General features: G+C 43.1%; 1 protein-coding gene across 1 annotated transcript in view; it reads right to left on the reverse strand.

Moving 5' to 3' along the window:
* Nucleotides 1-1601: 1601 nt before the first annotated feature.
* mark2b (MAP/microtubule affinity-regulating kinase 2b) overlaps nucleotides 1602-26749 on the reverse strand; it is a 50062-nt gene continuing 24914 nt past the window's right edge. The window contains exons 8-21 of the mRNA XM_079215154.1: nucleotides 24305-24541; nucleotides 22789-22908; nucleotides 21698-21800; nucleotides 21402-21514; nucleotides 20951-21025; nucleotides 20621-20678; nucleotides 20121-20260; nucleotides 18781-18875; nucleotides 15193-15330; nucleotides 10826-11092; nucleotides 8329-8355; nucleotides 5573-5611; nucleotides 4800-4909; nucleotides 1602-4375 (exon numbers count right to left, since the gene is read on the reverse strand). Coding sequence (XP_079071280.1) covers nucleotides 4026-4375; nucleotides 4800-4909; nucleotides 5573-5611; nucleotides 8329-8355; nucleotides 10826-11092; nucleotides 15193-15330; nucleotides 18781-18875; nucleotides 20121-20260; nucleotides 20621-20678; nucleotides 20951-21025; nucleotides 21402-21514; nucleotides 21698-21800; nucleotides 22789-22908; nucleotides 24305-24541 — 1872 coding nt within the window. The 3' untranslated portion in view covers nucleotides 1602-4025. The remainder of the gene's footprint in view (nucleotides 4376-4799; nucleotides 4910-5572; nucleotides 5612-8328; nucleotides 8356-10825; nucleotides 11093-15192; nucleotides 15331-18780; nucleotides 18876-20120; nucleotides 20261-20620; nucleotides 20679-20950; nucleotides 21026-21401; nucleotides 21515-21697; nucleotides 21801-22788; nucleotides 22909-24304; nucleotides 24542-26749) is intronic.

Raw genomic sequence — 26749 nt, forward strand, 5'->3', positions numbered from 1 at the left:
CAGCCCACTGATGAACATGTTGGATATTGTTTTAATGCGTATGAAATGTGTACCGAGCGGTTCTTCTTGTGGCGGTACAGACATGAGTGGGAGACGATTCAGTTGAGCAGGTTGTTGGATGTTCTGATCTCTATAAAACTAGTTTAAAGTCCTGCATGTGTCACAGAGTGCATCTCAAAGGAGGTGCTGCTTCTCGGTCCTCTCGCAGTGCGTTTGTTGGCCTCTGTGCTGCTCCTCTGGTTCCTAAATCACTGCGCTGACGTTGGGCGGCCTCATGAACTAAAGACTGAATGATAATCTGCTGTGGGCGCTCGTAATTTCTTTTGACCGTCACCTGCCAGTCTGCGTATCGCTGCCTTTGCAAGCAGATCCGGGGCCACAGGTCCTGTGTATTAAAGTGTTCAACGCTTCTCCACCAGGCAGGAGTGAAAGCGGTCCATCACTACGTTTGGCTTTAAAGTGGCTCGTCTTTTGTCTTAGCGTGGACTTGTTTTCTTAACCGTTTCCTTCCTCCAAAAAACGGCTTGTGTGTACTGTATGTGAGAAGTTGTTTACATTGTGGAAACTGAACCGTTTGTGTTTGACAAATGTTTTGTTTGTTTTTTAGAATAAAGAAATGACCAAATAGTCCAGCGTTAAAAGCAGTTTATCCACACACACCATATTGAAGTCATCCGTGAGATTAGGCCGTGGATCTGAATACATTCGGCCTTTTACTCAACAGAATGTAGAAAAACCCCTATAAGTCTTGTCAAAATACCATCTGTTGACTGTTCCGCGCCTGCAACTCCGTGTCGGGTCTTACCTGTGAGTCCGAAGTAGCTCATCTGAAGACAAACACAGGTTGTACCATCAACGCTGACAAAGGTACTGCAGGTAATCCCACATCAAAAGGACCCCGTCTGACATGTCTGCAGTGTTTTTACACGACTAAGTGGGCAGCTGCCGTCATCCCCTGGAGGCCCCAAATTATGGTTTTTGGATGAATTGCAAATTTGTTAGTGGATTTGCGTGACTTGAGTAAAACGCCTCTATGCTGTATAACTACATTATCCTCAACATGAACTGGTCAGAAATGTGACGTTGCAAGTCTGAAAATTAAACAATCAACAATCTACTTGCATGTATACATGTCAGTCCTTTTGATCCTCAGGAAGTGACCCAGTTACTCACACAGACTTACACAGGAAACGGTCAGTTAATGCCCCCTTCTGCTCATGTGGAGTATCACTACTGGTGTCCCACAAATGCCATGGATTTGAACTAGCAGCATGTTTTAGTCTTTATTTTCAGGCAGAATCTGACAACCGTTGGGCTCCTGCTACACAGTATTAAGCTTTGGGACTTCTTTCAGTAGCAAATTAACATTTTAACAAAATGGAATTATGAACTGAGGATGATCATGCGATATGAGCGAGCACTTCAGCTACTAAATGGACCTCCTGGTGGGACTTCGCCAGCTACAGGGCTGGATGGATCTTGCTTTTCTCATGGATTTCAGAGGCAGATTATCATTATATCATTGTTTTTATTACTATCATTGTAATTTTTCATCATTTTGTCTTTGCACAAAAAAAAACAAATAATACATTTTGCAGGAGCTGATCACCCCTCCCAACCCCAAACCCACCACTACAGTTACAGTTTGCTCAAAACACATTTTTAAATCAATGTAAATTACAGCAATGTAAAACGAAAATAATGTAAATAAAATCAACCCTGAAAGAGATAATATAACAGCAACAGCCAGAATAATAATTAGAATCCAATACCCAGCACCTTAATACATGATCAACTTTGAAAGAAAAATCTGACGTATTAAAAAACTGAAAGAAAAACAACAAAATGACAGTGTCATCGTGAAAGAAAGAAAGGTAAAGTTAGGTACAACCAGCTGACGGGACCCAGAATTAACCCAATCGCCCCCCTGTGTGTGCGTTTCTCTCCGCTTCGACAAACTGGCGCGTCGACGCAAAGTGAGAAAGGAAGTGACGTCTTCTGGTTCGTGGTTTCGAGCGCGAACATGTGCTCCAATGCGAGAAACGTTTTGGCGAAGACGTTTTTTCACGCTTTCTCTTTCTGCTTCAAGCCATTCTGGACCGATAAGGCCTTTAAACGAACAGACACGTGAAATACAAAAGAAGAAACATGGCCCAAAACTTGAACGAGCAGTAGTCGTCACCACCATCATCATCCTTAAATATACTGAGAACTGCACATGGGGGGGTTGCGTTTAATGCGATACACTATGCGTTATGTTAAATGTGTCTGTGTTAAAGGTGCACTACACCGAAAAGGCAGCAATGATATGATCCGACATGACCCCTTCACACGACCCCCCCCCAAAAATCCAAATCTGTACAAACCCAAAATTTCCAACGACAGAAAAATATATTATCAAATCAAAAGTAGAAGAAAATAATTCACCATTCGTCATTGATTCTTTTTTTTTTCCTTTTCTTTTTTTTCCTCCAGTGATCTTTTATAATACACTCTCACACACACACACAAACTGTTTGTTACATACTCCATAGACACCTTTTTGTGTGTGCGCAAAGCCGTATAGCAGAGAGCGTGTGTGTGTGTGTGTGGGGGGGAGAAACGGGGACAAGAGACGCGTCGGTTCAGGGCTGACATTCTGGATATGAAGGCGTGATGCCAACCGATGTGATACCAAAAAAAAAGTACAAATAAATCATTCAAGCATTTATGTGCTGACAACAAAAACAAACCCCAAATTAAATTCTACAATGAAAGGCAACATAAAATCCATCAACAGCCCCGTCCACGAGCTGTCCTTCCCTCCCCAGTTTCCACATATGCCCCTCTTTTCCAGTGCACAACTCTTTTTTTAAAAGCCATAAAAGAAACTAAATTAAAAAAAAGACAACAAAAAAATTTACGGACTTGACTTGAAGACCGTAGTCTGACTGGACTCCTCAGACTTGATGACATGAGAGGAAGAAAATGGGAGTGAAGAGACGTACAATATGGATGTGTTTGTGCTGAGATTAGATGGAGAGAGGGTGGTAGAGTGTGTGTGTGTGTGTGTGTGTGTGTGTGTGTGTGTGTGTGTGTGTGTGTGTGTGTGTGTGTGTGTGTGTGTGTGTGTGTGTGTGTGTGTGTGGGGGGGATGGATCAGGGGGATTTTTAAAAGTTCATTTTTTTGTGCAGGAGGGGAGGTTTGGGTGGGCAGGTGGAGTGGAAAGAGTCCTTTAACCAACAGCAGCAGTCAAAAATCCATCCGCATCCAAAGTCAATCTGTAGGTGTGTGAGTGTGTGAGAGAGCGACAGTGGGCTTCAGCAACCAAAGTCCTGGCTCAGTTGGAGTCCATTAGGTTTTGGGGGAGGATCAGAACAAATTCAATCAAAACTCCTTTTGAGTTTCCCGCAAAATAAGGCTCCGAACTTTCTGTCAATCATTGCCACTTGTTAGAGATTCAGAGGGAAGTAGAATTTTTGTTTCCAGCAATTCCTCCAAACTTTCTGTCCTCAATCCATCCCCCATTTTTACTCACCCCTCCCCCACTATCGCCAAAAAAACGGAATAAATAGCAGGAAGAAGTGACAGGAGTGGTCAGAGCGATCAAAGTGTGACTACTTAAAAACAGAGAGAGCAGATCGAACATGCAGAAGAGTGGAACGTCTAAGTAGAACGTGACAAAAAGAAAAGAAAAGACCCAGTAGGGAACAGAGAAGATCTCGGTCTATAAGTACTTCACAACTCAGAGGAAATCAACTCAGAGTTTCTAATGGCAGGGCCTCGTGAACTTAATTAAGGAACAAAACTCCTAGAAAAGAAACGTTTTCTAGCCTCAGAACCAATAGCCCTACTTCAGACCTTTGTCCAGATAACAATCATGTTATTTTTTTAAAGTGATCCCACCCTTTAGCTTACCTCCTGACCTCCATACTGACCCCGCCCTCACCTCGCTTACAGCATCCTCTTTATCCTCACTATCGCCTCTTCCACCCTCCCACCTCCTACTCTTTAATCTCATCCCTCCTCGATGGCTCATCCGCACTCACAGTTTGAGCTCGTTGGCAATCTTTGAGGCAATGTTCTTGAAGGCGATGGACGTGCCCGAGATCCGCTTGAAGCGCACGCCGTTGAGGGAGAGCCGCGGCAGCTTGCACACCTCCATCTCCCACTGGACGAAGTCGTCGCGGGCCGGGTTGCCCGACACGCAGAGCAGCATGTAGCGCTCGCGCAGCTCGTACTCGCAGCTGTTGGAGTCGAGCACCTTGCGGATCTCGCCCATCATCTCCATGGGCTCCATGGACGACGTGGTCTTCATGGACCAGGTGAAGCGGAGCGAGCGCGGCTTGGCCGACTCCTTCTGGCTGCCGATGGCCGGAGGCGTGCCGGTGCCACCTGAGGTGAGGGAGGAGGACGTGAAAATGAATAATACTTGACAACCTTAACAAGGCTTCATATACTGATTCAGTTCATCAACGTTTTCAAGACATTTGTCGTCTAATGCTGCAGCGACCGAACACAAGCTCCTATCTGCTCAAACCAATGAGGCTGATGGGCACTTTCACTATCGATGCATCTCTCAGCTGTTCAGTCACTAAGTGTTGCACCTCCATAAAAGGGGAGGACTCTTGAGAGCTGTAATAGAGGACGCTCCTCTTGTTTCTCAACATAAACCAATGCAGCAACAATGATGAGGAAATTGCTTTCGCGCTAGAAAACTGAGTAAACTTGTTGGTATAAATTAGGAGGGAGAGGACATGATTACTGTACGAGTGTTCAAAATACTACCAGTGAGGGTTGAAAGTAGAAATAAACATACCAGTGTTAACGGATCCTGGTGAGGAGTTGTTCTCGTCATTGTTGGTGGAAGAGGAGAGAACGCCGCCTGACGTCTTCTCTGACTTGTCCACGGTACTGCTCAGCATAGACCTGGGTGAGGGATGGGAGGGTGGAAGAGAAGGAGAGAGGTGGCCGAGGGAAGGGTAGGAGGAGAAAAGGGGCGAGGGAAAGGAGATGAGAGGCAGGGAGAAAAGGGGCGAGGGAGAGAATGGGGGAGCAAAGAGAGAGAGAGAAAAAAAAGAGTGTGAGAATTTAGAGAATTATTTAAAAAGCGGAGACAAAAAGGATGGAGGATTGAGAGGAAGAGGGAGATGATGAGGTCGTGGAAATGAATGGAGACAAAAACAAAACAGCAAAAATTTCTTTAGGTACCCCCGTGTGTGTTTGTGCGTGCATATCTCTCTGATGCTGTGTGGTGACACGTCTGTGCGTGTGCGACACAATTAATTTAAAGTCTGCTTGCACACAAACACACATTTGGGTACTTTGACTCCGAATCACCCCTCGCATACGCATGCAGGTCAACTCACTCTCTGGGATGCTACCATTCACCGCTGGTCTCCCGTCCCCTGATTGGTTAAGCTGTTATCACCGCCACCAACCAATTACATCCCAGTTTTCCCCGCCCCACCCACAGCCATTCACAACAAGCTCAGAGATCATCTACTGATTGGCCCCAGTCTACTGATCGGCAGGCGGGTTTGGTAGAGTCTGGGGGTTTGTAGGGGTTTTCGGGGCCGCTCTATATCTCACCTGTTCCCCTCATCCTGACCCTCTCCCTCATACGGACTCCTCGAGAAAAATCAACACAAGTTTAGTCTTTTTGAAGCCAACAACTGGACTCTTACACAGATAGAAAATCAGCTGGCTGAACACACACACAGTCGCGCTGCTCGCCATGCCCGCCTGAATGTTCCAATCCAACCACATCGAGCACCGACGTCAAATATCTCATTTGCACTCCGACTGTTCAAATTTAAGTCCAGAGCCACCCGAGGACTCCACGGCCCACAAAGCCGATCCCCGTGCCCGTCCACTCGGACTCGGCACTGTATCACAGCTCCTCGTTGAGTGGACGTCACAAGTGTTCAGTGGGTTGAAAAGATGAGTCAATAAAACGATGCACCAAGCCATTCGTGAATTCATTACGCAGCGTTTATGTATAAAGTCCCCTTTTAGTAACTACTATTCTATGTTTTGAACTTACAAAAAGTGTGTGTCACCAGCTGTAGGCTGCATCAAAATGTAATGTAAATGACATTTTATAAATCAGAATGGGATGGCTTGCAATAGATTCAATTGCAACTAAATGAAATGCAATGTGGAATGATTTGGAACAGAAGGGCTTGGCTTGGAATGAGTTCATGCAAAATGGGGTGTTGGAAACAAATGGGAGATGGAGCCACTCGGATCAGGATGGAATGGTTTGGACCACAACGGTCGGCACAGTGAGGGCGAGTCGTGCGGCTAAAAGGACGTTAGGCTCATTGTTGACCCCAGCACTGCATTGGAACCTCTATTAGTAACATTGGCCCTACGCACAGGCTGTTTAAAAGTCCTATACAACACGTAGCAACACACACACGCTCAGATACACTCTCTCATACCAGCAGACGAGACTGAAAACATACAAAACAAATTTAACTGAGGAAAGCAAACAGCAAACAACAAAGAAACACAAAGACAGGAAACATCTAAACACATGCAGGCGATGGAAGGAAAGTGACAAATTCAACAGTTTATGGTCTTAAATTCATTCTGTTTTGTGAAAGACATCACTTTGTTTTGCCCCATTACAAAAAATTATAAACCAAAACATCATGTAAAATACCTTCTGCAACAGAAATATGGTTAAAAATATAAAACATGGGAAATGACAAGTCACAGAAGTGGAAAACAGTTACACATGGATTTCTCAAATGATGAGGTCAAATTAAACAATTTGTGCCATTTTGCATGCTCTGTATGATTTAGCTTAATATGAGGGGATGCAAAATGGCTCCCAAAGGAGGGAACTATGGCGTCAAGGGAAAACAAAGGGCTGATGCAACGCTTACTTCAGATACTTTCGCTGTGCGCTACATAGACTGCACTGTCAATGCGCACAGCGATCCATATGCTCATAAACGTAACAACCCAGTTGTCCCAAATTTACACATATTTATTCTCCCTCCCGTGCTTCAAATTACAACTTCTAACCACCAGGTGGAGCAACGGTCCAGATTACAGGGAGAATTGTGCCACCTGGTGGTAGAAAGCAGTGTTCAGCATGTACATACATTATGTGAGGTGTGTGTGTTCATGTTAGGGTTTGTGTGCCTCTGTGCGTGTGCGTGTGTGTGTGTGTGTGTGTGTGTGTGTGTCTCTGTGTGTGTGTGTGTGTGTGTGTGTGTGTGTGTGTGTGTGTGTGTGTGTGTGTGTGTGTGTGTGTGTGTGTGTGTGTGTGTGTGTGTGTGTGTGTGTGTGTGTGTGTGTGTCCATAGCATAAAAAGGTCTAGGTCAAAGCCATCCAGTGCTGCTGCTGCTGTTGTTGTTGTTGTTAGAGAGCCAGTGCCAGAGTGAGAACAGAGCGATGACAGAAAGGAAGAGTGCAGCCTCCACAAACGAGTGCAGCCTGAGAAACACTGCAGCTCCGTCCCTCCCAGGTCCTTTCCTCCTCTCTATCACAACTACCAACTACAGCTGCGGGCTTCTTATAATAAATCACTTTCCCCGGTGGGATCCTCACAAACTTGCACCAAAAACTAGAAACACAACTCCGGTCTCTAATTTGATTTTAGAGGCCGAATCAATTGGAGCAGGTGAGATGGGTGGTAGTCTGGTAGGTGGCGTTAAGTTGGGATGATGGTTAGCAACATTAAACAGTGTTTATTATAACACTTTAATACACTATTAGTACAGGACGCTGTTTATGGGGTGACATTTTACACCATTACCTCACCACTTTCTAAGATTTGGAGATTAACATTACCTGCATCAGAAGCTAAGAAAGGGCTAAGAGTAGAAAAAGGAGTAGTTTGATCAAATGCACCATCAAGGCTCGACCTAAATCTGGGACGCTACAGGGGACACAAGCTCACACACTCTACCTGGTAAATAAATAAATAAATAAAAGGAAGGATGAAGAGGAGGTGGGTGGGAGGGATGATTGGGACAAAGAGGAAGAGGGGTGAGGTGTTATTGTGCCGCATGACGATGACGATGGGGTGAGTGAGTGAAGTGAGTGGGCGGCTGGGTGAGGGCGAAGTTAGTAAAATTGTAATAAATAAAAATGGGCCAAAACACGGCACGCAAAACCAGAAGGCTCAAAAAAGGGGCCAACCACAGAAAAAAAAGGAAGGAGAAAAGATGAGGCTCAAGGCACAAGAGGAAGAGTTCAACAAAAAGCTGCACGAAACACCAAAAGGGGAGGAAATATATATATATATATGTAAAATATATATGAAGAGGAGAATATACGTATATATATATATCAAGGGGTTATATTTAACGTTGGGGGTGTTGCCTACCTTCTCGGAAACCTGAACGAGAGATTTCTACAAAAACAAAAGAGGGATAAAGAAAGAGAAACAAACGTATATATAAAAACATATAGATTCATGACTTTCCTGTAGAAGACAAGCTGCCCTCTGAGCAGCAAACTTTAAAGCAGACTGTCCAACATGAACCAGGGTCATTTGGGATTGAAGCAGCAAGCACAACTCACATTACATAACCGAAAAATAAAACAAAAACTGTGTTACTGCCGTCCACTTTCGATCCGAATGTGTTTCAATGTTAAATCACTGGTGTGATTATGTGAACAGACATTAACAAAAGCACAGTAGAACACCTTAGGAGGGATTTAATGAGCTCTGTGGAAGAAATACATTAAGTGAACCAGTTTGAACATTCAACCCCCTTCCCAGCACGAAATGAAGCGCTCCTCCACATACGGAGCAGTCCTGGCTGATCCTGAAAAGAAGTTTTTGTGAGGTGAACAGCTCAAATGTGACAAACATTATTATTATTTTTTTTTTATAAAAAGGTAGAGAAAACCACCTCCGATGCACAGACAAAGACACATTTCAAATATGCACAGGATAAGCAACAACTTAATCTTTAACAAACACAAACACACACACACGATCAAGCAGGAAAATGCAGCGGTGAGGTTATATGATATGTTAATAAAACACATACCTTTAGTGAGTGAGTGAGTGAGTGTGTATATATATATATATATATATATATATATGCGCGCGTGTGTGGTCAAACTGTACAAATGCAACACAATCTCTCTGTCTCCACCACCTCTACTTCCTACCAGCATGCCAAGTTTTGTGTGTGTGTACGTGTGCGCGCTCGCGCATATATGTGTGTCAAGGTGTCCCCACTAGCGGTATTTATAGTTGAGGGAAAGTGATATCTCCGGTGTAACCATGGATACTGTCGCCACGGAGCTACAGTATCTCTGAGTGGGAGGCCTAGAGAGTAGCTGTGCCTGTACCTCCGCCTTTCTCTCTCTCACACACACACACACACACACACACACACACACACACACACACACACACACACACACACACACACACACACACACACACACACACACACTTTGGTTTCTGTCATCATCAAGCTAAAATGGCCAAAAATACAAGCAGACACTCGTTCACTAACTTGTTCCTCACCCACATTTCAACACGTCGTTCTGAGCCTCCAGAGCTGTTGTCTTTCATAGAACTAGTAGAAACCAATGGACACTGTAGTCAAAGAGTTGGGTAGTACTAGATCATCAGGTTTTTTCTACACTTCCCCTTTAATAACCACAATTTACTTTCTTCACCTCGTATTTACACAGCAGAGCTGGATTAAAGCTACAAAACCGATTCCACTTCCAGAGATAATACAAAATAAAACCAGCAATGAAATAAAGCATTGATTTGATGATACGGAGAAGAAAACTGGGCCAGACGTGGAACCCAAACCAAAATACTCCTCAGTCACCACCGCTCCAAACAAAATTATAGAGGAGACGCAGCTGTTCCCTTCCTCCCCCTTTCTGCTCACAGCAGAGCTACAGATCAGCACAAGTTTAGTGATAGGGATGAGATGAGACCAGCTCCTTTAAAGAAATACTCTGAAAACCAGTGATGACATGGACCTACGGCGCGTTATTCTTGAGAGGAAACGAGCACATGAAGTGACTTGTAACGTAAACCCAGTAATTTTCTCCATAAAGCTCAGACCTCAGTACTCAGAAAAAGCTTCAAACTGCACTTGTGCTGCAAATTAGCTGGATAATAAATAGAACAGCTGCTCCCACGACTGCTCTGCATTCACTAAACTACAAACCTTATTCTCCCTCCACCAGCGTCGGAAATACATAAGGGCAAAGGGCAAAACTGCCCCAAAGAAATATAATTTTGCTCCTGATATCACTAAGAGAGGGGCAAAAAATGCCCCCATAATTTCCTCTAATAATTATGATTATTTAATGAACTTGTCAAAAACATCCTAGACTATATGACCCGGTCCAGTTGCCAATGCTTTTGATTTCCGCCTTGACTGATGTTGCGTGTGCGCGAGGAAAACAAAATAAAAAAATGTATCGCTCTTTGATCAGACCTGTGACTACGAGTGTAGGAGAAATGAGGATCAGCCAACACGTCTCTGTCACCATCTCAGGCAACACGCCATCGCCTACGGTGAGTCATAACTAGTAATCATTATTTAGAAATTATTTAGTTCGCTTTAGCTAGCTAACGTTAGTTACTGGCCAACCCAGCGTTTCTGAGATTGGAGTGAGACACGGAGAAAAGGTGATGTTGTGATCTTCGCAAAAAAACATCTTTGATGTGACGTGTTGAGTCTTGGCCAATCACCGTTAAGATGGCAACATGCAAAAATTGCCCCCTAAAAAATATGTAAATTTACTACCTTGCCTTATCCTCTCCCGTCCCATCTGTCTGGCTGCTTCTCAGCTTATGAGTTTAACTATTCACGCTTCCTCTTTTCGCCGCTCACCTGCGTACAAACTTGGAGGTGAACTTGCTGAAAATCCCTGTGGCGCCGTGCGTCCTCCGGGCCTGGCTGTTGCCATGTGACAGTGACGGGGACGCGGGCCCGCCGGGGTAGGCGGAGCCCTGCTGGTCCCGGGCTCCCCGCTGCTGGCCTGCGTGGAATGTGCTGCGGATGCCCACCCCTCGGGAGAAGTTGGTACGGTCTGACGAGGCGGCGCTGCTGATGTTGTGGGCAGATGGGGAGGCACCGGGCGCCCGCTGAGTTGGGGCACTATAGAGGAGGAGTGGGAGAAAGATGAGGAAACCGGAGCGAGGGATGGTAAAGAAAAGGTGATACAGAGGACGGGAGGGTGGATGTGGAGAAGAACAGAGGGGGAGGATGTGGAGAAGAAGAAGAAAGAGGTGCGAAAAGATAGAAGCGGGATTGGGAAGAAGGTTGGAAGGTGTGATGACAGAAGATGCAGAGAAGAGGAGGTGCAAATGTGGAAGTGTTTAGGGTGGATTTGACAAGAGACAAAGAAGAGAAAGCAGGACAGGAAGATGACGGGAAAGGTAGATGAACAAAGTGAGATGCAGGAGGAGAAAAGTAGAAAGAAAAGGAAGAACAAAGTTATAAAAGAGGGGGTGGGAGTGTAGAGGAGGGGTGTGAGAGAGAAACAAACCGTTAGACAAACACTGATAGAAGAAAATCTTTTCCTTCTGATGTGCTACTTACCTCAGTGTAAGATCATACAAGTATCTATGTCTGCTCGCCCTGTTTCATATAATCCCCCAAGTCAGTCAAGTCAATATTTAGAGTCACACAAGGTCACTGACAAACGCGCAGATAATTCTCTTTGCTTGGACCGTAGGGCAAAGTATCACACACACGCACACACACACACACACACACACACACACACACACACACACACACACACACACACACACACACACACACACACACACACACTTTTTTTGTCATGAGTGTGCCACGCCTGCCTGTAGCAGCACTTCTGCAGCAGATGGCCAACACAACAAAACAGAAATGGCAAAAGCGCACAAACTGAAAGACAAGACAAGAAAATACAGAAATAAAAAACAGCGAGTAATAAATACTTAAAGTGGAATAAGTAGAAAATCGAACAAAAAAAAGGACCATCCACTGTAGAGGGCTGCAATGGGACTGGGACACCACATAACACATGTGGACTGTCAACATTATCACTGCGTGACAAACTGGCACATACTCTATGAAAATAGGAAAGGTTGTAATTACCAGGCTTAAGCGTCAGGGGAAATGCTTAGCCGCGCCCCATTTAACTAAAAACATTCAGTTTCAGTTTATTTTTTATCTCTCACTTGCTCTGGTGTGTGTGTCTGTTGCTGACACAACGTGATACAACTTTACCCATCGAGGAGGTGAGACACAATCCAAAGTCTTGTGGCTTCCACATCTTTTAAAGATGGGTAGCTGAATAAGTGCATCGTCGGTGATTATGTGTATCGATTGTCCCAGTGGAAGGTGACCGGTGGATCTGCTGGAGCAAGCAGTCAGTGATCCTTTGAGTGAGGGATTGAGAAAGTAGCACCATGCAGACCTCTAATACACTCACTACTAGAAAAAAAAAGTAAAAGAGGCTTTTCAGTCATGACTACAGTCTAACTGCGATGGACAGCTTCAACACATCCTTTGCTTTAATGTGGATGTGTTCAAGTTGTGCACCGAGGACGAAATACACTTGCACACAAAGACACAGCTCTTCTATGTATGGGAGTTAGTGGGGACCTTGGTTACATATTATAGTTATGAAGATGACGGTTGATTGAGTTCTACATAGAGGAATATAGCTGCAATAACTTCTAATTGGTTTCAACATGTGGGAGCATTCCATTTTCACTCGGGGACAAGAGCAGTAACAGAGTTTAAGTATCGGCGGTGCGGCATGAGGTGGAGGCACGCTTCATGTATTCATGGTGCAGCTGGATGATTGTCATGCTGGGCATACTTGATTTGCGTATAGTTGACTGCATCTCTACGTTAAACAAATGTGGAGCAGCCTGTTGTGCAGCATTGCTTGCTTCATTACGGTACATCATGAATACTCATGCAGCCAAACAGGTCGTTTAAAATAATGTAAATTCATGAGAGTGGTGTTTGAAACGTTTTCCAGAGGGGTAATCGGGGACAGCTGGAGAAAAACAGGAATGGGTGGGACTTGGGGGCACAGACTGTGTACTGAGAAAGGTTGCCTACTCCTCACTTAGGGTACAGTCTGTGTTGGAGTGGTACCTTCTCTCCAGCGTTCCCAACCAGGTTCTGAACAGCCCAAGTTCACTGCTGAACGACGCATGCAACAGAACAAGACTTCAACATAGAGCAGACAAAAGCACATACAGGTCCACCTTGACATTTGCTCTGCTGGAATTTCAGCCTGACATTTGGGGGTGGGGGTGGGGCGTCACAAGAGTCTAGTGTAGTTGTCTAGTGACTAGACAACGGTCACAAAGAGAATGGGGGTCTCTGAGGCTGAAGTGAAATGCCACTTAAAGTATTTAAGGAGGCAGAAGAACATGTTCAAAGACTGCATATTGTGACACGTGGCTGATGGGGCGGGGGAACAAAACAAATACTCAAAAATATCAAAGTAGCCCATGAAGCAGACACTATAAAGCGGGTTAGCTAAACAACAAAGCAACACACACAAACACAGCAAACACACGCAGACAAGACTTCAGCCACATGACCAGCAGACAAATAGGTCATCACTCTATTTCTTTCATTCAACAAGACACGTACAGTCAACGCTTACTAGATGAAGACGGGGTTTTCCCGGGCAACCTCAGGACTGAACTGGGTTTACGTAACAGATTGAGGCTGCATGGGAGCGCTTGCTCGCCATGGGAACCTTTATAAAAAAGGGACTTCACTTCTTTACACAGGACTGGTATTCACTTGTACGAGCCAGGGAAAATCCTTTTGTCCACAAACACAACATGTCAGAAAACCAAATGTATAGTGTTCATATTAAATATTAAAGTATCTATGCATGCAACAGATGATATAGATACATGCATCAACACTTTTACATCAGCATGTTGTCTGGTTCTCTCCAGAGCAATTCTTTGGGGATATTTTTGTGATTAATGACTTAACAATGGTAATAACGGTTGACTTTCAAATCAAAGTAGATGGAAAACATCTTTCAATGCAGTTGTTTAAAAATATTCACTTTAAGCTCAAACTTGCTAAACATAGTGACCGCCGCTTTGTTTGAAACCCCTAGATAGTGACGCCATCCAATCTGTGACACAGGCTCTTAATAATGCAGCTTACAGTTTAGAAACTTTATCCATTTTAGATGCTGAAAATGTGTGTTATTTACCTCAATAACCCTGCAAATAGTCCAATGTCTGTTGGTGGGTAAGGTACGAATAACAGATCTCGTCTGTTAACATTGTGCCCCTAATGGCCTGGTGGCTTAGAGGCTAAAAAGAGGAATGTCTGGTTATATGTTCAAAGACCTATTTTGTTCTTTTTGTCCCTTTAATAATAACAAAATATGAACAGTAAATTAGGTTTTACTTCGAAGCACACTTTGAATCACTCACTACGCAGACAGCCAATAACCAAGCTTCTACAAAGAGCTGGTCTGCACACAGTTCATGAGCTATTAAGACCCCTACACGTGGAAACCTGGTCCCTGCCGGTCCATAGATGTCTCTTCTCTGAATTGGTCTGTTTTTTTCCTGATGTAAATCCAAACAAGACCAACAAAAAACATCTCTGGTCTGTAAGAGGTACAGTACAGTGAAAAACCTGCTCATCTTGTTCTCAAGCTGTGACCGCTGGGTAGTGGGAGGTTTGACCAAGACAAGATCTGTCAACATCTCCACACCGAGTTTAGCTCGTACAGCCTTCTGAGTTCCACAATCTACTTCCTGGCTGTTGCTAAGTAACTGTTGAGTCTATGATGGCTGGTCTTAGAAATGCTGCTCTCAATAGTCTTGCTGTAGTGGTAAATATATATATTTATAGGTAGATACTGGGTCTGGGAGATTTAACTATATATAATTTCCCCAAGTTTGTATTGATATAATAATCTTTGAGGTTATGTAGGCCTTACATGCAGTTAAAAAATAAATAATCAACAACAACATTAGTAGTCTCTTCAATCTAGCAGTGATCTTCAGAGACAATAAATCATTTTATCCTTTCTTCATCTCTACTTTTTCCCTTTTGTCCATTGAGCTCTTGCGGGAGGGATGATGATCTGTACTCTGAGTAAAGTGGTAAGTGCTGAAAGGGGCTGAGGGAGCTGTGAGTGTGTCCGTGTGTGAGAGAGAGTGAGAGAGTGAGTGAGTGAGTGAGTGAGTGAGTGAGAGACTTGCCTGGGCCGTGGTGCGTGCAGGTCAGAGGGGCATGGATGATTGGAGGAGGACTGGGACTTGTGATGGCGGGGACGCGAGGAGGAGGAGAGGACGGCAGCGGCCGAGGCAGTGGAGGCGCGGGAGCCTGGTATGTTTAGGCTGGGGGAGGGGGAGGAACAGGAGGAGTACCCCGCCCAACGCACACATACACACACACGCGCGCAGACGAACAAAAAACGTGACCGACACAGGACAAACACAAGTCACACAATCATACATACATACGAGCATGACACATACGTTCACAAACACGGGGCGGGGTTTGTGTGTGGATGGGCAGGGAGGTGAGGTGGAGCATGGTTAGAAGCAGCACTTATCAAACACGGTAAGGGGAGGAGGGGGGAGGGAGGGAAGAGCGGAGGAAGTAGAGACAAAAAAGAGACAGAACACAGAGCAAAAGGACTTGAACAAAGAGGAAAGTTGGTCTTTTTGCAGCTAACGTTGCTTCATCGCGGTTTCACAAAAATAACAATCACAAACCACAGTCAAAGGCTGACTGTGTTCTTGTGCCTTTTGTTTTCATGTAAAATCCACATGAGCACAAAAGACCAACTTTAACACACACAGACTGAAAACACACTCAAGACAAACTGTGGACAATGTCAGATTACTCACAAATCACCACATAAAGACAACCCAGTATTTCACTAGTCCTCCCCATCAGGTCTAAATATTTGAAATATAGATTATCAGCACTGTTTGAGGTGTCTAGTACGAAGTAAAACTAACTCCAACCACATTTAGTTTACGAACCCCTGTCACTGTGGAAATAGTTCTCTAGCTTAAAATCCTTTTTCTCTGTTTGTTGTGAAGCACACTGCATTGTATGGTGTAGTAAGAATTGTTCTCAAAATAAAGTTGCATTATATTGACTATATAATATAAAGTTTTTTTTAGACTTGAAGTGAATTAGTTGGAAAACAAACTATTAAAGAGAAGCAATTCTGATATTACATTGTTTGTCTTCCTTAAAACTTATTCAAGCTTCTGCAATGTAAATATTTGCTGTTTCTTGTTCTCTTTCAGACATATTTATCAATTAAATGTTGAATCACTTAATCCCAAAAATGATTTGCAGATTAATCAATCTTAAAAAGTCTATAAATTGCAACACTACAAGACATATAGTCAAAATCAGAATTGGAACCAATTAGCTTCTGGCCGTTCTCAGGTAATATAACAAGCATGTTAGGATGTCAAGTTTCTCCATGACGATAAGTAAACGTTTGGCAGGAAATAAAAGCTGCGTTCACTGTCCTGTTGAGAGGTCATCACTTTGACTGAAGCTGGAGCTTTATGGATCTGACCTGTCTCTGTCTGTCAAGTCCCTGACTTCCCCTCTCTAATCATTCCCTCTTCCTTTCTACTGCAAACACTAAACTACATCTGTAACAAAGAGTAGCCATTTCCCGAAATCTCTTTTAATCAGCGAGGTTGCTACGGGCTACAAAGCTCTGCACATTACTGACAGCTCTAACTTGACTTCATCCACACACACAGAAACCAACACAGTGAGAGACAGGGGAGAGTGGTAACAGAGGGAGAGAGATAGATGAAGAGAGAGGAGAGGAACGAGCAATGAAGGAGAGAGGACGACATTTATAGAGGTCCAACCAAACAGCTGCTAATTACACAAAAAACAAAACACATAGTCGAGAGAAACGCACGCTGTTTCTGACTGGGATTAACACGGCTGGTGATGGAAAAAAAAACAGCACTTACTGGACGACCCAGTGTGTGGCAAGAGGTTGAGCATGTGTGACATGTATGTTTAAGCTTGTGTGCGTCAATGAGTTTGTATGTGTGCAGCCTCAGTGTGTGTAGATATGTTTGTGTATGTGTAAGCCTATTAAGAGGCAAGTACACAGACCATATAGTGCCACTAAGAGTTAATATTCCATCACAAGTCTTCCTAATCTCTTTAGAGGGAGAAGGGTGAAATAGAGGAAAGAGAAGAAAGATTAATATAAAGACAAGAAGGAAAAAAGGAAGCTCGGAGAGAAAAGAAAAGGAGGGAGGTGCCAAGGAGATGTAAGTGACTTAAGATCCAGAGGGACAAGAGCTCAGACGCAGATAAAAGAACACAAAACGCAGAACATTGGAAAATCACAGAAAGGGGACAAAAAGGAAAATTGGGGAGGGGGTGTAACACGTATAAAAGCCAAAACCTCAAAGCATTAATGATGATCAAATAAACTTCAAAATCAAAGCAGATGACAACCACTATGTTAGCCGAGCCTACCATGGCTAAAAGAAACAAAAAAAACAATGCTGTGTCAAATGACCACAACGTCACTGTGGAGTGCTTGGACTGAAAGACGATGACAAAAGGGAAAATGACTTAATCAGCCTGAACATGGACTCCATTATATTTAATGTTTTAAGCCATGCACTATGTTGGCTTAATGTTTAATGCTCATGAAGAAGCACACAAAGCATATATCTGGTTAAGCATGAGTGATGTGCGCGCCTAAGTGTGGACGCGGAGGAGGCACATTCAGCACCAGCGGCTGACGATCCAGGGCATCACATTTGAGGACTAACGACTTATTGCTTAAAGGTGTGCTTTTATGGCATAAAATGAGGACGGCAGTCTCCAGAATAAAGTAACTCGACAGTGGACAAAACGTCTTTCTCCATTGTTGAGTTGTTTAAATTAAGGAAGTATGAAATGAGAAAGGGAGGGGACATCACTCTGACATTTCCCAATATAATGACTTGTGGAAAAAGAGGGGAGCTCGAGTTATGGCTGAACCAATGGTATTGTATAAATCTTTTTATTTTTTTTTACATATTAATTTATACTATAAGATAATTGCCTTTTTGGCCTTCTGTTGAGTTTTGCACCTTCTAAAACCTCCAACCGTCTATCCCTGATTTGACTTTGGGCATAAACTTTGATTAAACTACAAGTTTGTGGAAGTCAAAGTTCATTGAAAAATAATATTTTATTAAAAAAGGAACAGGAAGAAGGACAAGAGCTTAAAGAACAAACGAGGTCTCCGCGTATATCAACCTGTGTGTGTGTGTGTGTGTGTGTGTGTGTGTGTGTGTGTGTGTGTGTGTGTGTGTGTCCATCGAACCCTGCCTCTGCTCTGACTGGCCGTCCTCCATCAGACCATCATGAGTAGTAATCTGTAATCTACTGGAAGTTTGGCCTAAATTCTTAAGGGAGCCTGATTTCCTTGTCCAGGAGGGCTCACCCGATCCTGGGGCAAAGCTGTGGGCCCTCCCTGAGCCAGCTGGCAGAGCTCTGGAGAGTACCAGCCAAGGTCTGGGATCCAGTCACTGAGACAGCTGTGGGACTGCTTCATTCACAAACCATGGTTAGTGTGTCTATAGTATGTGTGTGTGTTAGGGAGGAAGCAGGGTTGCCTCACTGCAACTACTTCAGTTGCTGGTGTTGAGAGAGAGTGTTTGTGAGAGCGACTGTATATAACACAGTATGCCCATCTTTTTTAACACTTTTTTCATTGTGTGTATATACACACACACACACGTGTGTGTATATACACACACACACGTGTGTAAATGTGTGTGTGCTTGTACCTGTCCTTGCCGTTCTGGATGCCCTGGCCCAAAGTGGCTCTCTCAGTCAGAGGAGAGTTCCGACTGCGACCAGTACCGGTGGACAGGATGCTATTCTGAGGGCAGAGGGGAACAAAATAAGACAAATGTTAGAAATATAGAAATGTTTCAGACTAAGGGAAAAAAAAACAGTTAAATCAGTGCAGTGGCCAGAGGCTGGAGGAATATGGCATTCAAGGTGACCAATTATTACTTTACCAGCCCTGAGCAAGCCTCCCAATCAGCACGGACAAGTGACCTAAATTGCCTAACATTAATTAAGTTTTCACTCCACAATCACGCAATGACAAATCCAATTCATTTCCACCTCAGTTCTTTTGCACTCCCAATACAGGTGTTTTCCATTTCCCTGCATGACACATTAGCCATCTGCTCAGAATGAGGTTTAGGTGGAGCTATCTGGCAAAGTCCGCATACGATGTAATAAAAATGATAAAAGTCTAAGTTGTCACGCCCGAACATGGTGCGACTAAATTAACCGGAGAGTGACAGAGACGTCAATCGAAAACCGTTTGCACACGCCCACATAGTCCTGAGAGGAGGCCTCGTTGGGTAACCCCAGGGGGAAGGGACTGTAAAATCTACACAAAATCTGACTCTAAACACCATAAAATACTTATTTGATCATTTCTAAAACTTTTTAGGATTTATTATTGTGTAATACGTTATAATACAAGTCTTAAGTCGTGCCAACTAAGGGGATGACAGAGCTGGGTGATACAGCTGTAAGAAATTACAAAAGGGAATTTTCACCGAAGACATTCTGACATGTCACAGGAGGAAAAGCACCGGTGCGAATAACAAATCGAATGATGGTTGAAGTCCATTGAGCTGCTTCAGTGTCAGGGTCCCTGGTGTTGTGGATGCAACAAGCATAGCCTTGAACATGATTCACACTTCTACTTTCTTACACTATGAAGACCATCATAATTATATTGGCATTTATTTCAATTAGTTTAATTAGTAACTAGCATCTGTTTTGACCTTTGTACCACAGATTAACATAATATACGGCTGACCTTAACTTACACTAAAGAGCAACCATGACTTTCCGAACAAAAACTAGATTTCAAATTTCTAAAGCAATTCCCCGCAGATGTTTTCCTATCAACCCACATTTGGGGAAAGTTGTTCATGGTGGTTCACTCCACTTGCAGTGTGTATTTTGTTTGTCTGTATTTAGTAATGACGGCAATGATGGCAATGACGCCGATGACGCACTAATGTACTTTTAACGGGCTTCTCATAGGACCTTTGAGTATTGCAAATGTCATGAAAGCAGTGTGGGTGTTTGGTCTCACGGTGGAAGGCGTGGCGCTCTTCTTGCGGTCAGTGGGGACCAGAGGACTGGCCGGCACCTTGGTAGTGGAGCTGCCAGAAGAACTTTTCCTCCCAGGATCCTCTCCTGCTGTCCGGTTGTCCCTCTTAGAGTAGGAGGAGCCTAGAAAAAGAAAGAGTGGGGTGGTATTAGAAAGGCCATCACTTGCTGTGAGACATCTTCTGTCTCATTGCCATCTGTCTTCTTCTGCTCGCCCACTCATTTGTCATGTTTCTCTTTCTTTCATGCTCACTTTTAAAACTATTTTGGGACTCAAGGGGAACTTTTGATTGTATCACAACCTTTGAAGCCCTTGAATCTTTCATTTCATTATTTACTACACTAAGATTGAAAAAGTATGATTCAATTTAAAAAGTTTAAAAGAAAAAAAAGAAGCTTTGTACAATCAGTCCACTTCTCCTAACCCTCTCAAACACAAACACCAGCTTCACCCCCTTCCTCTCCCACACACACCAATCTCACCGTGGTCGGTGGCTCTGCGGTTCTGAGGCTTCTGGTTGGACGACACACTGCGCTGCACCTTAGAGAGGAAAAGTGGACATCCGGGGTCAGTGTGGTATTCTATATGTCAGGGTGTTTACACGCACGGGCACACGCACACACACGAACGCGGGGGAAAGCTACAACACCGCTGGTTGCTTTGGTTCACCTGTACCTGTATGTAGGTCAACAATCTAAAACCTAAAAATGAGCTACGTCAGAGAAGATTCCCAAAGGTTCTCTCGTGTCACTGGCTGGAGTTGGGAGACCTCATTTTGTGTTAGCAGAAGACATTATGTGTTCTCATTGTACCTTGTGAGGCGGGGAGGGGGCGTTTATGTTGCTTACATCACTTCCTGGCCGGGGCTTGATGCCACTTTCATCCAGCTGAGGGAAAAAGACAAACGTGGAAATCTGAACATGAGGAGGAGACGCAGAGAGACTGTGGTGTGGATACAACAAATACAAAGGAATTAAAAATAGCACAAGAAAATGTGTCCTGCTATGAGAGCACTGAAATGTTTTGAGAATAAATATATATACAATTCAGAGAGGACAGTAAATTGTTGGTTCTGATGATAAAAGTAAAGCCCTACATTTTCTTGTAGATAATGATGAACTCACAAGAGCTGATTTGTGTGTCAGTTTATTGTATAACTTTAGTGCAACTGCATCTAAAAGAGCTCTGACAAACCGACATTACCTGGCATGGTACTACGTAAAATAAAAGGCGTGTAGGTGTGAGAAAGAAACCTGTGTGTACCTCAGAGTTCCTATAATCCAGTAGCAGGTATGCAGCCATTACATCATTGTACTTCTGGTTCACCAGTGAGTCCTGGATCTCCTCCTGAGAGAATCCCATCGTCAGCATGATGTCTGGACACACAAAAGCAGTTAATAATTAAAATGGTGAACTTCCTGCATGTCCATAGTTCTCCTTAAGATGAATTGTCCTTGTGTGTGAGTGGAGAAAAAGAACACCTGTACTCAAGTAAGCTTGTGCACCGGAGAAGAAAGGAATAAATGTAAACATTTGGTTTTGGGTGTTTCTGTTACTACCTGTCCTCCTGGGGTCTTTATAATCTGGCATGGGTTCGATGTAGGGTTTGAGTTCTTCCTCCTCGTGCCCTACATTCATCCACCGGTCCCTCATTATCTGCTGCTTGGAGGAAGCCAAAAAGTACAAAGGGGCAAGGGAGAAATGAGATTTCAAATATAACAGAAAGGCAAAAAGCAGAAGAGAACAAAGGTTAAGGAGCGAAAGAGGAGGAGAAAGAAGAAAGGGCAAAGAGATTAGTAGAAAAGAGTTACCTCAGGAAAAAAATGGAAGGAATGCATAAATCCGCTAAACTTGATGAATTCATTCTACGTTATTCATCTCTTTCCTTCACTAATCTTAACAAGTATTTAGTATACTCTGAGCAAAACAAGGTTACAATTCTGTCACCCTGAACCATATCATGCTGTTGGCTGCTTAGAAATGTAGACACATTTTAGGGTAGGTGTAAATTGAACAGTCCCAGGACTAAATTCCAACACTAAAGCTAGAGTCTTCTTTCTATATTTATACACGGCTGCCGTAACATTTAGTAGGTCAAGAAAAGACAAGAGGAAGCCAAAATTAGAGTATGTTTTTAATCCAAAATGTTTCTCAGCAGCAAATACGTATATGCCTTGTCTTTTTTTTGCTAATAACTTCCATATACTAGTGACGGTCCAATTACCTCTCAGTGAAACAAATTCAGTAACTCATAACTCCCAAACTAACATGTATTTATGATGCCTTTAAAAAGCACTTTACACTTCTGCAACAAACTCACATATAGTTGGTGAAGCGAGTCTGGGTCTACAGTATAGTACCGCATGTGCTACATAAACCGTTAGATTAGCAACTGAAACATCAGTGGTCTAGTTATTTGGAGTTGGACAATTTTTGTTTTAGTTCATGTTAGTCCGCAAGAAATTAAACATTTTTAACGCTTATCCAATTACAATAGATTCAAGATCCTTCAATGTGTTGTGTCTAACCAATGTGATTTTTTTGTTATTTGTGTGTGTGTGTGTGTGTGTGTGTGTGTGTGTGTGTGTGTGTGTGTGTGTGTGTGTGTGTGTGTGTGTGTGTGTGTGTGTGGCAATGCAGTGCGGCATACCTCGAGGCTGCCTCTTTTGGAGGGGTTCAGAATGAGGAACTTTTTGAGCAAGTTTTCGCAGTCAGTGGACATGTAGAAAGGAATCCTGTATTTACCGCGCAGCACGCGTTCTCTCAGTTCCTGGAGATGGACAAGGACATGAAAAGTCAGCAGCAGACTCTAAAAATCCACCTTCGAATATAAACAATCCTGTTTCTCTCCTCATCCTCAAAACCCACAGATTCTAAGAGCAGCAAACTCCCATGAATGTGTAGACTGCACTTGTTTCCAACGATTTACTGAAAATGAGGGTCTAGGAAAGAGTGATTGATGATGAAGGATTTGACTCTCTATCTTATCGGTTTATGTACTTTAATATTATGGGGCTTGAATTAGCCAAGCAGCACCTCCAAATGATTCATATTTTTTGTTAAACACGCTGTTGGGCATTTCAATAAGCAGTTCTAACACAGTAGTACTATAGTTTGTGACATGATAAAAACCTATTGTATACAATACCTATACTCCTCCTGGTACTTTGATGATGCGGATATTTGATTTGATCCTATACTGCCATATAATATATATGCCAATTGATTAATTCAACAACATAATATCGTTGTTAACAAAAGTCACCATAAAACAAATAATCAACATCACTTTACAATGCCTGCAATCGACCTCAGAGGCTTTTTTTCTCTCACACATACATTTAAATAGTGTGCCATTCAAATTATGAACCTTCCACTGGTGGAACTTAATAATTTATTATTCGAATTTATTGAGAGAATGAACAACACATGTGTATAGTGACTTTTACCACTGCTGTAATGTATGAAACAAGTTTTCACAGTACATCGTGAGGCATGGAATTAGGATAACAAATATATCTAATTAAAAAGTGTAAGGGCTTAAAAAATTACATTTGAAGTTGTACATTTCTATTCCTTTTTTGTCTGTGCATCAAACTTTCACATTTAAAAGAAGGGAATACCGTTAACCATAGCTATTGAAATCAGAAAATAGTGAGGCTCCTATCTGGTAAATAAATAGTCAGACGAGTAATGTCAGTGTTAAACAAAACTACACAACAAGAGGTAGTGCAAAGGTAAGCCTAAATATCAATATTATCACATCCAAAGTCATATCGCCCACCCACAATGTCTCCGCACTTCCAAAGTGACTCATGTGGGTACTGACAGAATGCAGGATGCGATAGGTGGGATGAATAATGAAAAACCATTATAGCACTAAATCCTCTCTGTTTCAAAGTAACAGGTTTCAGTGCCTGTTTGGTGCACCAAACCACCAAACCCCCTTTGAAGACAAAGCACTTGCGTTGGCATTTAATCACTTTCACACATTCACTCTCTCTTGAGTTCCGTTTCTGCATTCTGTGGGGCAGAAGGAACCGAAACCAGCATGACAAATACTACAACCACCCACAAAATACAGACATCAGCTTATGTAATGAACATGAGCGTACACACGCACACACACACACACACACACACACACACACACTCCTCTTCCTGACCTTGAGGTTCTGTCCATCGAAGGGCAGCGAGCCGCTGACCAGTGTGTAGAGGATCACCCCCAGGCTCCAGACGTCCACCTCAGGCCCGTCGTACTTCTTTCCCTGGAAGAGCTCTGGGGCGGCGTAGGGTGGAGAACCGCAGAACGTGTCAAGCTTGTTCCCCATAGTGAACTCATTACTGAAGCCAAAGTCTGCTATCTTGATGTTCATGTCTGCATCCAGCAGCAGGTTCTCCGCCTGCAGACCGAGAGGAAAGGGAAAAACATTATTATGATGTCGAGGGAAATGAGAGGAATAATATGGAGAAAAGGAAAGATTTATTAACATGCTGGGATTATTTTTCTTCTGAATTATGTGGCAGGAAATGACACACAAATACTTTTGATTTGCTGTGTGTTGTAATGGTAATGTGATATTTCATTTTTTCACATATGGAATCTTTTTGCTTCCACTTTTGGAAGGTCAGAGCTACGTACAGTTTAAAGCTAGCTTGTACAAGAAAGTTGAACTGATAGGCCACCCTGTCATGCAGTGTCAGAGGAACAAAGATGTTCTCTGAAAGGCAAATTCATTTGAAGATAATATATTCCACATAGTCGTCTGAAACACCTTTTTCTGGAGGAAAAAACTCTGATGGGTGACGGAGGAGTTCTTCAGAGTAATGGCATGGGGCCTACAAGTAGCACACAATGGACTAAGTGAGTTGCCACAATGTATTCCTGTGATTGTAGGTTTCTATCCCTAAGTCTAAAGTGAGCCAGTGAGCAAGGAGGCTGGGGTTGCCTAGCAACAGGTGCATGCTCATTTTCACTTGCTCTGAATTCTCTGCCGCTGCTGTGTGTTTGAGTGTGTGTGCAAATTAAATACAAGACTGACATCATATACAGGCTCTGACCAAACAATATATTCAAATCATCTATAGCTTATTAACAATAATACTTCCAGTTGCACAACAACAAAATTAAAGTCCAAGAGCCATTAGGCTGTCCAAGAGCCAAACTATATGTAGAACATGATTGCAGCCATGCTCGGTTTTTCCAACTTGGTTTTAGTCTTATTGTGCAGCAGGCTCATCAAAATGTGCTCCTGCTGTGTAGGACCCAGTGGCGGTTCTACATGTAATTACATTACGTTCTACATGTAAACATGTAATTACGCCCCGGGCGAGACCCCCCCCCCCCCTCTTTTTTTTTTACCCGGGGGGAGGGGTAAGAAGTCGGAAAAATATTTTATTTTGAAAAAAGACCGGATACATCCGTCTGTGCGTAGCCTCAAACGTAACATCTTGACACATGTCAAAAGGTTCCTTACGTTACCCCAAAAGTGAAACTTAAAAGTCCGTTACAACTCTGTGTTCTGGATTGAAATCAAGGCAGAGTATACTGAGATCGCCAAAAAAGCTCTGAAACCCTGCCTCCATTTCAACATCCTGTCTTTGTTAAGCAGGTTTTAATGAAGTGACAGATTGCATATAAAGGTTTAAGGTACGGAGTAGAGTCGACTTAAACAACAGACGTAGGGGCTCGGTCTTTTTCTCCCGTCACCCCGAGACGGACCGGCTTGTAGCAGAGAAACAAGCTCAGGGCTCCATTAATGCAGCGTCATGGTGATGTGCATCTTTATGCATTTTATAATTGTATTTATGCCGGTCGTATTACGTCATATTTATTACATCATATTTTTCACGTCATATTTTTCATTAAGTCGGTGCTGGATTTCACAATACAACCCCACAAATCAAGAGTGATTAGGATAATGTGCATGACGGTACGCATTACAATAATGAGAACTGTCTGCCCTCCACAAATCTTAGTCACCATGCTGCCTTTTTTTGTAAATTCCAACCATCATTGCCTGCTTAAAGTGTAGAAAAAGTGTCATGACCTTGGTCAAAAGCTTTGAAAATGTTGATCAAGCCCCAAATAACCATTATTGGGAAAAACAACTTTAAGATGAGAGGCTCTTGTATGGTTACTGTAGCAGTAATCATGATAATGTCTTGTCTACAGGTCCTAGCATGCTGGCACAATAAGAGGATTTACATCTCTGCATAATACGAGTAACCAAAAGAACCTGGAAGCATTAAACCGGTAAGCGTGTATGTGTGTGTTTGTGTTTGTTCCATTTCATTTTTGGCACCGGCTGATGTGCATCGAAGACAGGAAGTAAAATATATGAAGAGACAGAAGGAGAGGATGATATAGGGAACACAACCGGAGAATTGCATAGAAATACAATTGATGTCTGGGTACGTGTGTTTTAGCATTATATCATCTTTGTGATTAACCTCTAGGTCGCATGTTCATGGGGGCAGGATTCCATCTCAAATCCTATGAACATTAATGTGGACAGAGAGACAGAGAGAGAGAGAGAGAGAGAGAGAGAGAGGGAGAGAGAGAGAGAGAGAGAGCGCATGCTTGCTTGGGCTTTAACACTCAATGTAAT

The sequence above is a fragment of the Taurulus bubalis genome (genome assembly GCF_910589615.1).
Source record: "Taurulus bubalis genome assembly, chromosome: 3".
NCBI classification, from domain to species: Eukaryota; Metazoa; Chordata; class Actinopteri; order Perciformes; family Cottidae; genus Taurulus; species Taurulus bubalis.